Raw genomic sequence first — 13,393 nt, 5'->3', positions numbered from 1 at the left:
AAAGCAGCCCACGGCTTCAACTGTAGCAGCTGCTGGACGGGCGAGCAAGTAATTAGCAAACATATAGCGGACAAGGCAAACAAATTCCACTCCGATGATGTAGGCAAATAGGCTGCAGCCCCCAGGGCATGACTAATAGTATTTGAGGAAAGAAAGCCCAGTGAAAAGAAGGTGGAATTGATCGAGGTAATATCCTATCCAGCGGCCGAATCGATCCTCTTATTACCAGTGAACTGCTAAGGTGTGACCGCTGTTTTTCCAGAGATGCTTCTTAACCGGCTAATACCGATATTGCCACTAGAACTACGTAAACTAGTCGCTAATACCACACGGTGCGACTTATTTGTACCGAGTGTCTTCTAATGAAGTTATCATCTCCTTCAGCCGAACGCTCATCATGTCCGTCAGCAACGCTGACAGTGCTCATGGCAGGCTGCTATTCTTTCTTTTACACGTAACAAATCTTCCCAGCTAGCTAGACGCATGTTAAAGACGTTTCTGGCAACTTGCTGCTTTATCTGCTCTGACGCGAATCCGTAGATATTTCGGTCGAATGCTAGAAAGCCGATAGTCGTCCTAGCTAGGCAATCAAATCATATCAAGTCACTTGTCTGTAAGCCGAACTGGGGTAAGAAGATGAAAATCCAGGTACAGGCAGAAATAAAAAAAGCCTACAATAAGATAACTTCGAATACCCTATGTATCATACTTATGTAATAAATACAACAAGTCCCAACGAACGTATCGATCACATTCTATATTCGATCAAAAATTAGTTATAAACTATTATGTTTGGCACATCGTGTATAGATATACATGTCGTCGTCATGAATTATCACACATTTATCAATGACTTGTACATTTTTAGGTGCCGGCTGCGTCCGGAAGGTCTAACGCTTAAACAAATGCAAAGCTAACGATTGCTCAGAGTTTGCCTTTCCACGAGAGCAGCAAGGAGAGCAAGAAGTATTTCCAAAGAAATCGTTTTTTGCCGACAAACGTTAACAGATCTTACACGCTACGATATAGCGACATCGAAGTACGTCAGCGTTCCGGCTAAGGCTCTCTATGACAGAAAGCGGCGTCTAAATATGGCCAGATCGCACGAGTCCCTTGTGGACTGTGCCAAAATCAATTACATAGACCACATCTCAATAGTATCGTGCTGGCAAGATAAGCCCAATCCTTCCCATAGGCTTTACGAACATCCACACAGTCGTTGGGCCAGTTGGAGGATACGGTGCAGGGCACGCTTAAAAGTCTATATATCGTGACATATCTATATATGTATGTGGGTAGAAGTTATTGCCGGCTGTTTGCTGCTGGTCTGTGAGCTGCATTTGTTACTTGAAAGAATAGAGAAAAATAGTGAAGTGCATGAGAGGAAGCGCCTACGACGAACGGCTCCCACGAACCCCTACAACGGCTCCAACGCTGAACGAGAACGACAGCCAGCATAAATGTCGACGGTACGCTAAGATGTAATGTTACAGTTTTATACATTTTCAAATATGCATATAAATATCTCTTAAATTTCAGAGGATTTTCCCTCTAGTTTCTCAGTGAGTGCACCAGTTTACAATCTTCATTTTTCAATGGGAACTTTAGTACGAATATGATAACATTACGTAAATCGATTATACATTCGGTAGAAATAGAGTCTCAGAGTGGTTTTTCGGCGCTCACTCAGTGCGAGTGCTTCATTTGGGTGGATTTACATTATTATACGAAGGAACGGAGAAACACTAAGACCATTCTCCTGGAAGGAGATGCTATCTTTTTTTATCGACAGGTGTAAGCCTAGTGAATAAAATATGCGAAAATATATATATATATATGGGAATAATGGCATTCAAAGTGACCGCCTTTCGTAGCTGTTCGTCTGAAGTTTTACCCAAATGTTTACAGAAACTGCGCGTGCATCTCAATGCGACAAAGGTAGCATTTCAGTCGTATATCGTGTAATGTAAGCAGTCCAGCTCCATTACGGGATCCAGGTGAGTACCGTTTCGTACAGCAGTTCCATTTGCTATATTCGGGTTAGGTCCTAGCTGCCTTAGCTTTGGCATCCTGGAATGAACTCAGCTGTTCTAAACCACCAAAGGTAAAAGTACATAGCTGAACTGGAGATTTCGAAGGGCTTGTGAAGTATCGAATCACACTATTTTTTTTTTCATTGTATTACTTCGTTGGTTGGGCCATAGCACGACTTCAAGAAAAAAAGCTGGCATAACAAAAAAAAAAGAACTAACATCGAATCGTCGAACGTTTGTTGTCCTAAGAGTTTATGGGATAGATGTCACCGTTTCTATTGGCCAAACCGGCTCCAAACAAAGGGCTGCAGCTGTCATGGGAACAGGAGCCCTCAGGTCAAAGGCTGAGAAAGTGGTGGATGGACTGAGGGTGACCTAGCAAATCAAGCCTTAAAAGAACAAAAGCAACAAGTGAGTACATTCATGATGAAATGGAGGCATTGTGCTTTTATGCACAGCCTAATTTTAATAAAGAGAATCTCCGAATATGCTTCATGTTATTGTCTACTCTGATGCTACCCTTACCGAGTGGACATGTCAAGCGTTGTTTTTAGAATTTTACAGTCAAGCGACTTAGAAGCGTTAGTAGTACAATACAGATACTCTGGCATTAATAATCTTAGCATTTGTGGTACAATGCTTACCGCAAAAAGGCGGTCCCATTCCCGGCTTTGCATTGGCTTCGTATCATGTTAGGAAGACCTGTTTCTAGGACCAGCGCATTACCTGATATTTTTTAAACTCTAGTCTCATAGAAAGACCACCGCCGGCACTTTAACCAGATTATCGCCGTCTCCATATGTTCGTCCATCGTTCTTTTTTTAATAAAGGCCGTCCACTGTCGGAATACCGATGCTTCCGGCGCATCCTGAGCCGATTCAAAACATTAAAAACTACATCCATTCCATCTGTGATTATCGAAAGGAAGCAAATCATTTTGCACTTCGTCTTCATCTTCGTTATGGCTCAGTCGCAATTGTGATTTGTATGTTTTCATGAAAGCTCGATTTCGGCAAGCAGCATTTTCCTCGCTTCTTCCCCCAGCTGATCCATGCAAACGGCCTTGAATATTTCTGTCTCTATCGCTATGCCTTTGCGCGATTTCTCCCTGAATGAAGGTGAGAAACTCTGGCGCTAGCACCCTCCAAAAGCCGACCACGTGAAGCAAAGGTGTATCGTGTGTTATAGGGGTCTCCGTTCCAATGGTTTCTCATCTTCTTATCCTTCCATTCTCTCTGGCCTTGCACCTTCTCATACTCACGCCTGATCATGCCTCCCCCGCCCCTCACGCCTTCCATATTTTATGGCCGCCTACCTATGTCACAACCTCCCATTCAAGTCGTTCTGCAAAGGCGGTCCGGGCGTTTAAGAGACATTCCGACTTATTTTTTCTTTCCTGCTACAACACCTGCCGCAGGCTGCCGTAACCGTGTCACTGCAGCGGCGACTTCCTCATATCGACGGAGGAATGACATGATAAGAGCAAATCCCGGACCGACGCATCTTATCGCCTTTAGTTCCTTTGACTCAGTTCTTCCACTTCTAGTGACGGTGTAGTCGATGATGGACCATGACGCTGGGAGTGGAAGTGCGCTAGCATTTCAACTGCCTGCTCGCTCGTGTCTCGTATCTATGTATCCAGATAAACTGCAGAACCGAACCGGTTTTTACTTAGCAAGCTTCGAAACTATTCGAAATATAGCCAAAACCTTCGACGTTGGGTTCGAACGGCTCGTCTGACCTATCTATCCCTTGCGTCTTCTTGTTAATTGCCCCCTTTAATGGCTCTATCTTTTTCTGACCTTTTTGCCTTTACACTAAGTTCCATTATCGTAATCGAGAGAAACTACTGGAAAAGGAGATTTTATCGACCTTCATGAACCAGAAGGTTTGACAAGACTTACTGGTGTTTAGCGTCGTATCGTATATTCGAACACCATAGGGAGAGACAGCAGTACAATACCGTGACGCTACTCACCATCGAGGGACTTGCTTCATTTTGTTGAGCTCTTTAGGGTGATGCGACGGCTAGCGGTGCGATCGCTCGTTTGTGGAATGAAAAAAAACAGCATGAAGACATGGGAAAGGCCGCACCAGATGCGTAAAGACTTTGGTTCTTTCGCCTTCGGACTCGTTCACCGACTGTTTGGAAACAAGCCGCAATAAGCGCGCAAAGCGAGCGTGTTCTCATAATTAATTCATCTCCATCAATAACAGCCAAACGCAGCTACTCAGGCGTATCGCCTTGGAGAATAATGCCATCAACGAGCTCACGATAGCATTAGCCATTCCGACACCCCAAACAGACAACAACAACAACAATAACTGCACACAAGTTCACTGAAATCGACGCCCCTGAGCTGTAGCTTCAGACGGTCACAGCGTCTAACGGACGACGGGACCTTGGGAGAAGACGGGAAAGAATAAGGCGATGCCAAAGTGATACCCTCGGGTAATGGCAGAAGCAGGGAGGTGGTGACAGCGACAGCCAGGGGCAAAGTCGTTACTTCTTGACTGCAAGCAAGCGAAAGCGAAAGAAGCAATAGGCTTCTGAACGACCAAGAGCTTCCCCTGATCAAAATTTCGGTCTTACTTTTGCTTCGAATTTAAAAACGCATATCACAAAGTTAAGTAGCAAAAAAGGGAATTCGATGCGTACATTTTTGGAGAGTGCAAAAGCAAGAAACACCAGCACATGTATGTGCGCACGTTTCAACACTGATATTACGTATGTTGATCTGGAGATTTTTTGCTAGCGGACCATGACATTTTCCTATGACAACTAGATTCGTTTATAGATAACCTTGGTCTAAGAACCCTAATAGACAGGCCTGAAGAGAAGTATCCAAATATTACGGAAATTGTGGGTTACGTCTTAACTAAAGTCATATCGTAGCTGCGGTCAATACGTGGGCACGATTTGACAGCGTCAAAACTAAGTCCTAAATAAGCTTCAGGAGAAGCTCCCTTGATATTATGCACCAACGTGTTCCGTCAGCCTGTGTTTTGAACACACATTCATCATTAATGTTTGTGAAGCGATCTACTAGGACTCCTGTAACTCAGAAGCGAATAAATCTATATAATTCTATCCTTAACCGATTCCCATGAAATCTGTTTGTCCGATGGCAACCGCTTCCTGCTCCCTCAAGTTCAGTGTTTTAGGACCGATGAAATGCTTTTCGAATTGTTTTAGTCCAAAAAGCCAGAAACGCCTTGTTTTTATCCAATAACTGAACGTCGACGTACAGATGGCTGTAGTACACTTCTAATTTGCGTCAAGTTCAAGTTGGGCCTCTTTTGTGTAATCTATTTTAAACCTCAGTTGAATAGAACCGATTCTTTTTTTTCGGTCAATTCCATTATAAGGTTTTTATACGGCAACCCATCACTGGGCATTAATCGAAAAATATTAATTTCCTGTACCTCTTGGTTCTAGAAGCAGAGTGCTTCAGTAGGAAGACCGAACTGGTAGAACGCATTTTAACTTCGATCCAAGTTGCTCTATTCAAAACGTTTTGATTTGGGAAAGGCTAACGACTGGAGATCTGCCTCGAACGCAGACGATTTACCCCACATTTCTCAAGCTTTAGGCCATTGTTTACAATGTCCTCTAACAAGAATAGAACATCATAGATTTATTTGCTTAATTAAGAAAATCTGAAAAATCAAATAAATGAAAAAAGAATCCTTAATAAAGTTTCTACTATTTCCTTACGGGTCCTTTTTTGTCGTACTCTGTCTCTAAAAGCGAAAACAGAAACAATGTTTACATGCATACACCTCTCGCGCTATCAGCAGTTTACCAAGCTATTGCATCTTCAGCGGCATTAAGCGGAATATACATGGCTTTTATTTACAGCAATCATCTGCTGTAACCATGTGACTCGGACTTCCTTTTCAGGAAGTCGATCGAACTGCGTTGAAACAGCTTAAGCCAGGTCAACCTCTGCTTTCTCCGTCTACGCCTCGATCAATCTGTGCAATTTTGTACTATCCTATACTCAAGTAAGCTGCTGAGCAAGATTCGATCCCTTCTTACTCAATTTGGCTTTGTTTGGTTGGAATTTACAGAGATGAAAGAAACCCTTTCTCTTATTCATTCGTTCTTCTTTTCACCTTTTGTACTGTATTCACATTGAGACAGCTACCTCCACATTCAAATACAACATACGTATATGTGAAATTTAGTTTATCCGCGTACAAATGAAGGCAAACTGCTACCCTCGTTGCTGCACACCGACCACTCGACATATATAGAGCTCTTTGCATAGCCGACACGGGAAGCGACGCAACTCATCAGAGTATCTGGCGTCAACAGAGGGATGCACCATTAGAACAGGGTGTAAGCAATACGATGTGTAGAGAGGGAAGGAGGGGCTCTTTTCCAACGACAATAATGGCAGGCTCGTTGAGTGTCGTTTGGGTTTCAACTTGGAACTGAAGTATAACACCAGTCACTGGTCATGATTCACATGCAAATGTAAAGCTGCGTTCCGGTATTCGAAAATCTGACCTGCTCAGATCTGGCCTATTGGAACAGATAAGATAAGCAGCTGACATAAGACGATAGCGCCGTGAAAGAACAAGGGGCAAAAATCCACATTAGACTGAATGATATGCCATTGTTTCTTTCGGCGCGCAAATGGTACGTAGGTGCTCGAAATTCAAAAGTACAGCTAATTTGCGCATTTTTATATTACACACTATATTCTAAATTTCTTTACTTACAGCGGGGGTAATCAATTATCTGGTCCGAACAATGTGACGGGGTTCAGATCTGCCACTGACCCACTTTTTGTGTTCATGGACCTTAAGTATTATGCTGCTGTTTAAGTTAGCTTCTGCAATTTTTATTGTCCGCCCTTCTTACCTTCTGTCTCTAATAAATTAGCTTGACAACCTAGAGCAGTAGCACATCTCGTTCGAAACGAAGTTAGCGTAACCAATAAATCACGTGACGAAGTCGTGAACTAAAGCTTGCCCTTATGTGATGTTAACACAGAGCAGTGTCTTCAACACGATTAAGTACGTTTACCCGAGGGCTTCCGCGCATTGTTTGTACACACGGCCTACATGCATTTGGTTATTTATGCCGTCAGAATAAATATAGTTTGGTTTCCCACAAAGTAAGCAGGAATTATACGCTTAAGTTGACGTGTGTCCGCAACTATGAAACAAGCAACGAATTACAGAGATTCAACTGTTGTTAAATTGCCCGCCCACGTATGTTTGCGTTATATAAAGCAGCGTAACACGAAAAGTTGAATTATTAGTTAGGAACGTAGCAGTAATTGTTGTTGTCGGTGGCGACGGTGTTGCCATCACTGTTATCCGCATATCACGCAATTCATTCGATGTTACTTTTCCCATAGGTAAATATGTATATGACAAGATTTACTAGCCCCTGTGCGTTTGTGGACCGATTAAGACAAGTAACATTGGTCTCGCATCAACGGAGTAAACACTGAGAGCTCTTGAAGTCAGGCACGATTCACTGGATCAATCATTATTATCAGAAGAGTCATCGTCAATCAGATCATCACTGTTGCGTTACCGGTCTCTTAGTTGCGGTGCTCGCTTTCAGTGGGACAACCATGGGGCCAATGGTCATTTGCTGCCATCGTTTTTGTCGTTGAGAGGTGCCTACATCGTCGCGTCGAGCGCTGGCAACAAGATCTAGACGACAAGTCCAACAAAAGATCACATAGAGAACACGCTTCCGTATCAGACAGACATGACGTCTGCGTCGCATTAAATAAACCTGTTTGAGATGAGTGAAGGCACTACCTAATCAGTGAATGGCATACGTAAGCATGTTCCTAGGTCATGTGCTGTAACGAAATTGAAATGGGCAAAAAAGAATAATCAAAAAACTAAGAAAACATGCCGTAACACGAAAGCGTATTATTAGTTGCTCTATTTTGGGTGGTTCGAGCAATCGAATTAAATTCAAGTCACCCTTGGTAACGGAGATAGCACGACAAATCTTCTATGCTCGTTTCATTATACGTTAATGTGAGCGTTTATTGATATAACTCCGTTTGGTAAATTAATGTAACAAATACATAACGAAACAAAAAAGAAGAAAAAACCCATTGTGATGGATAATATGTACCACAGATAATGAATAAATATCGTGTGGCTTACTATGTGTGTATACTTACTCAAGAATTGTTCATGTTTTTGGCCCGTTTTCCGGTTGCAACATATTACAATCATATTCACACACACACACACGGATTTTGATGGCGTTGCGTGAAAGATGGCGTGGGGCCCAGGGTGGTCTGAAATCGAAAACAGAAACAGAGGAACAGAAATAGATTCATTACCGTAATAACAGAGTATCTACACGCAAAAACGAGACTTTTTCTTTATTTTCTTCTGTTTCTTTTTCCATAGTTAATAACAGCGTAAAGATAGCAGGAGCCGTATCTAGCACATGCTGTTTCAGTCAAGAAACTTCCAATGCTACTACATATGGTAATCTCTCTGGCCGAACTAAATCCTGATTAGTTAGCGAGGTCCCTAATTACCGTGGACACATGAGCGTCTCTACAGGACATTATCGTCAATACATCGAAGCCCCATTTCGGTAACATTCAATGAGAAATATGGGATCAGAGGTGTTCTCATCATCAAGTTCTCATCCGATCCAACACGTTTTCTTGACGACAGATCTTACTTATTGCTCACCATTACCGAAACGTCAGCATTCTGTGTCGAGAATTCGATCTACGATCGTACGCCCTCGCAGTTTGCCGGCTTGTCCTCTTTTTGATTCGCTGCACCATCAGACAGACGTCCATTTCCACTTACATATGGACTATCATATCATGATACTTCTCTCCAACTCCTTCTTCACGTTTTCTATTTCACCGCTAACGTACTCGGATGTTCACTCCGATTATAACTGTCTTCGATCGATACGTATGAAAACCTCGTGTGACTGTTCTGTGAAACATGTTTTTTATTGTCTATTTATGGTTGATCCCGACATTCAGCGGTGATGGTTGTAAGCCGAATCTTTAGCAGCAGACAGTCGGAATAGGGAGGAAAATGTGTTTCAAACATCGCCTAGGAGACGTCAGTCAAAAGCGGACATTCGAATAGTCAAAAAGGAAGCTCTTGTCACTTATCTGTGCGCATTCAGCTCGCGTCGTACCGGGGTGAGCCGGTTATTAAAGAGACTTGTGTAAAAAAAAATTGACTAAATCAAGATGTATGGCGCGACGTTCCTTACCTACGGACCTTAACAACAACAGTCTAGAAATAAGACTGTACAATGATCATAAGTAAACGCACGTACATTGCAGTACCTGAACACAGTATGCACAGCGACAGAGCGCTGATGCTAATTCGTTACGTTTTCATGAAAGTACAGGATAAAGCATATTTCACTTGCGAACTGGCAGTAGCCATCCAGAACGCTATCCAGCAATGCCCAGAAAGGTCAAGCAGGTCCGTTCACGATCTATATACTCTCAACCTACTTACGATCACCAAAGTCTGCCAGACGAATCATTGTTTAGGTGAGACCAAAGAGAGCACATCCAGTGCAACCATGGCTTTGGAGATGCCATAACGATTAAAATGGGTGGACGAATACTTGAAAAAATAGTTCATTGCTTGTTAGTCCGTTCGTTATGCATGCTGGGCACGTAAATAGACGCCACGCACGACAATGGAATCAGGTAGACATGTAGACGAGTGCGCTGAACAGAGAAAGAAGTCCATAGTCGAGTCGCAGGAGGAGAAACAGATGGCGTCGGAAGCTGTACGTTACGCCAGGTGACTGTCCTCTATTCGATTTCTAATCTTACGAAGGCCGTTACAAATGTGAGCCGTTAACTTTTAAACAACAATACGGCCGTCCCCCGGTTTTACGCCGCGGCTCAAACCGTCAACAACAGATTCAGTTCTTCGCAGCACTCTGCATGTTATTGCTAACATTTGTATGCGTTGTCCAACGCATGGATCGTACCGGGACAATCATGGCTCGGAGCCTGAGCAATTTCTTATTGTAGCCTGCTGTTGGACTATCTTGGTCACCATATTTCGACACTACTAAAACTATCTATGTTACGCAACGTGCGCGGTGTCTGTTCAGATAAATATCGCTCTTGTCTAGTATGTTGAAGGTACGTTTTTATTTAGTCAGAGTAAATGTACGAGGACAATGACAAGTGAATTCTAATCGTCGTACGGTGGTGGGTTAAAAAGTTCATAATTACCTAATTATTACTGTGTGATGTGTACATACATAATCTATCGAATATAAATAAATTAGGCCAGGCTGTACGTTGACGTTTTTTTTCTGGAAGTTATAGCTTTACTCAGCAAATTAAATTACGTTGTGAAAGATCTAATCAAAATTGTAAGCATACAATGCCTTGGCAACTTTTCACTGATTTAGGCTCCTTCAAGGCGCAAGAACAAAACTGGCTTGGTAGTATATGTATTTAACAATGAAAGTAAAATGAAAAGTTTTAATAACATCGTTTAGAGTTATACGATAAGACTAAACTTGAAAACATCGGTGTTCAACAATGATAATTCATAAAGTCCACTTAGTTACTAACTAACTGACCGAAAGATATTTACACTACCGTTTCATAGTTCCATTGATATAACTGAAGCGTCGTACCGTATGCATGAAGCCAGATACGGTTGACTTCTTCATTCCTGTCTAGCTTATGTAGTTATCTGATTCAGGTTTTGTGACGGCCTACAGAATTGACCTTATCAATATTATTCTGGGGGGTTTTTGCTTTTTAAGTTCTTTTAGAACGACGAAGTTACCTTTTAGTTAACGAAGGGGGACTTGGGCATGTATCGATACAGTAAGCAAGCGCCGTATCGTATTCTGAGACGTTTTTCCACTATCCTACATACAAAGTACTTCAATCAAATAGTCAAAGGGGGTAGTCGGGTGTCCGCTGTGGTTTTTCCTCGTAGCCTCTTCACTAATCAGTTCCTAAATTGTGCGAACATGAATTTGGTATTAAGATAGCATAAATCCACAGTGAGTCTCCTGTGAGTTAGTTTCAAACCAGAACGACATCATTATTTTACATATGGCTTTATACACGTTGTGATGAAATTATTATATAGTAAAATTGCTACCGAAGAGGAGAATTACTGGTATCAGGGTCTTCACGCTGTGTGGTGTGACAGAAATGTTCTGATCCAAGCTAGTTCAACCCGGGTGGGCCGAAACAAGCCATTACTACCCGAGCAATTCGGCTTTGATAATATTACAGAGAAGCCAGCGCTATTTCTTCCGCTGCTATTATATCGTTTGGTCGAAAGGAGCTTTTTCAACCACAAAGCAATTTGTGGAACGTGGAACGCATATTTCGAAACTGGGGCTCTTACGGTGAGGTATTGCAGAACTTTGCAATGTAGGTAAAGACAAGCTGCAGTTTTTCTCGATAGCAGATGGAAAAAGTTTTGGGGAAAAGGGATAGTTTGCGCAGGACCGGAGTTTTCCTAAAATGCTACATATCAGCTGCATACCCAATTAGCATATCTTAAAGAACATCATTTGCCCGTCATTAAAATTAGCAGCTTGAAAACCTCGTGCTCTGTGACACTCTCAGGCTAGCCTTGAAGGTGGCTGAATATCTAATGATTGAAGGAAACGTTAAAAAGTTGACGGGACAATAGCGTTCTTTCTGATGCAGATTTGAGTTTCGACATACACTATATATTTGTACAGTTAAACGTTTCAGAGTTTAAGCTATTGTAGTGCAGTGTGTTTTAACAGTTCATTGCAGGCACCGTTCTTCCTTATTGCCGCTGCTGCTGCGTCCCTGAAGAGACGTCTGCAGATGTAACAGTGATAAAGCAATGAGAAGAAAGCAAGACAATGTAATCGAAGAGCGAAGAAAACCGTCCTGATATTTTCGCACCGTATCAGTCAGAGACAACAAGCTTATGACATTTCGAGTGTAGATTGATTATTATTTGCTTCATATCCAGCATATTAGAGCATGTTATTTAATTCATACTACACGTTTCAAGCATCCGCAGGATTTCCCGCTATAGAGACGACAACATATAATACTCGACTGCTATCCTCCGAAAACTTTCTTGAGAGACACACGTAGATACGTAAACACGTACGTCTGTATAACAGTTTCAACTTGCACATCTACAAGAACCTATACTCGTATAAGAACCTATATTTCGTTGACGCTTTGTCTAAAAGTAATTGCTCTTAGGCAGCAACAGCGAAAATTATACGACGGACTATGTCTGCGAGAGTATTGGCAAATTACAAGACAAACAAAGAAACTTCACGTTCGACCGAATCGTATTGAAAGCAGATTGACGAGACGTAAACTTTGACATGGACCAGAAGATCCGTGGAGTGGAGAAATAAATAATGCTAAAGCAAAAATTCCTTGGATGCCGATTATAGCGCAAGTATCATAACCGGTTGTTTCTCATTGCGATGAAACGTTTAAGCATGCTTTAAAAAAAGAAAAGAGCGTAATACTTTCTTGATGCGGAATTATCCGCAATGCCTTGGGTTATCTTGAGGTGTGTAAACCGAACGTTACTCTACGCTTCGCCCCAGAATAGAAGAGGAAAAAGAGACAAAAAGAAACTCAGCATGATACCGTGACAGCATTATCTATCAGAGCATTGTCATTACATACGAAATCGTGCACCATTTCATCGCTGTCAACCTGCTGCGATTCGTTGGCTCCGGTAAGGGCCTGCGATCTGTCTTTTTCATATGTACACGCAGACCAGCGGTCTCTCAACTCTATTTTATATAAATTCGTCTATGGCTATGCCTCAGCTGTAGTGATCGTTATCGTCCACTTTCTGGATACTTCCAGAAACAACATGTATGGCAATAAAACACAATATTAGGCAATTCGCGGAAAAATCTTTTGCAGACAACTACTTCAGTAGGTCTTCGTAGGTGACGACAATCGCCTTTAGCAGTGCCCTTCACTTCGAGTTTCGATCGACCAGCGCCATTCGGACTTCTGGTACAAACAACGCATTACATTTTGCGAGCCAACGTACCGGGAGCGAATCCCGAAACGACACGAAATATATGGTTGGTAGAGCATGGTAGAAAAGGGCTCGCGTATCACCTCCAGCTAAGACTATGCCCTTAATCACAACTCAGCCAAGGGGTATCCATTAGCCCCGCCTCCTAGAATCAGCATTTATACAGTGCGTTGACAAATAGAGCATGCTATAGCAGTGTTTATTCGCCTGGAGTTCAGATGCAAGTTATGTGTGCTGAGCTTATTCTTGAGACACTTGTTTTACATTTATGAGTTTGGTAACTTAATCAGACTTATCATTTTCCATTATTGTTCGACGGAGACAAA

General features: G+C 42.3%; 1 protein-coding gene across 19 annotated transcripts in view; it reads right to left on the bottom strand.

Annotated features, from left to right (window-relative positions):
* Positions 1-13,393, bottom strand: part of LOC147755505 (uncharacterized) — an 85,704-nt gene that overhangs the window by 32,669 nt on the left and 39,642 nt on the right. For 10 of the 19 annotated variants that reach the window (XR_015328611.1, XR_015328618.1, XR_015328615.1 and 7 more), the window contains one exon: positions 8,201-8,320. Coding sequence is in view for 6 of the 19 variants with exons in the window: in XM_086990400.1 (XP_086846526.1) it covers positions 8,201-8,320 (120 nt within the window). In the remaining 13 variants the exon portion in view is untranslated. The other 9 variants (XR_015328614.1, XR_015328621.1, XR_015328612.1 and 6 more) reach the window with 8 other exon arrangements.

This window comes from Varroa destructor, unplaced genomic scaffold (genome assembly GCF_002443255.2).
Source record: "Varroa destructor unplaced genomic scaffold, Vdes_3.0 BEIS01000005.1, whole genome shotgun sequence".
Classification (NCBI taxonomy): Eukaryota; Metazoa; Arthropoda; class Arachnida; order Mesostigmata; family Varroidae; genus Varroa; species Varroa destructor.
This window is presented reverse-complemented; position numbering and strand designations above follow the sequence as displayed.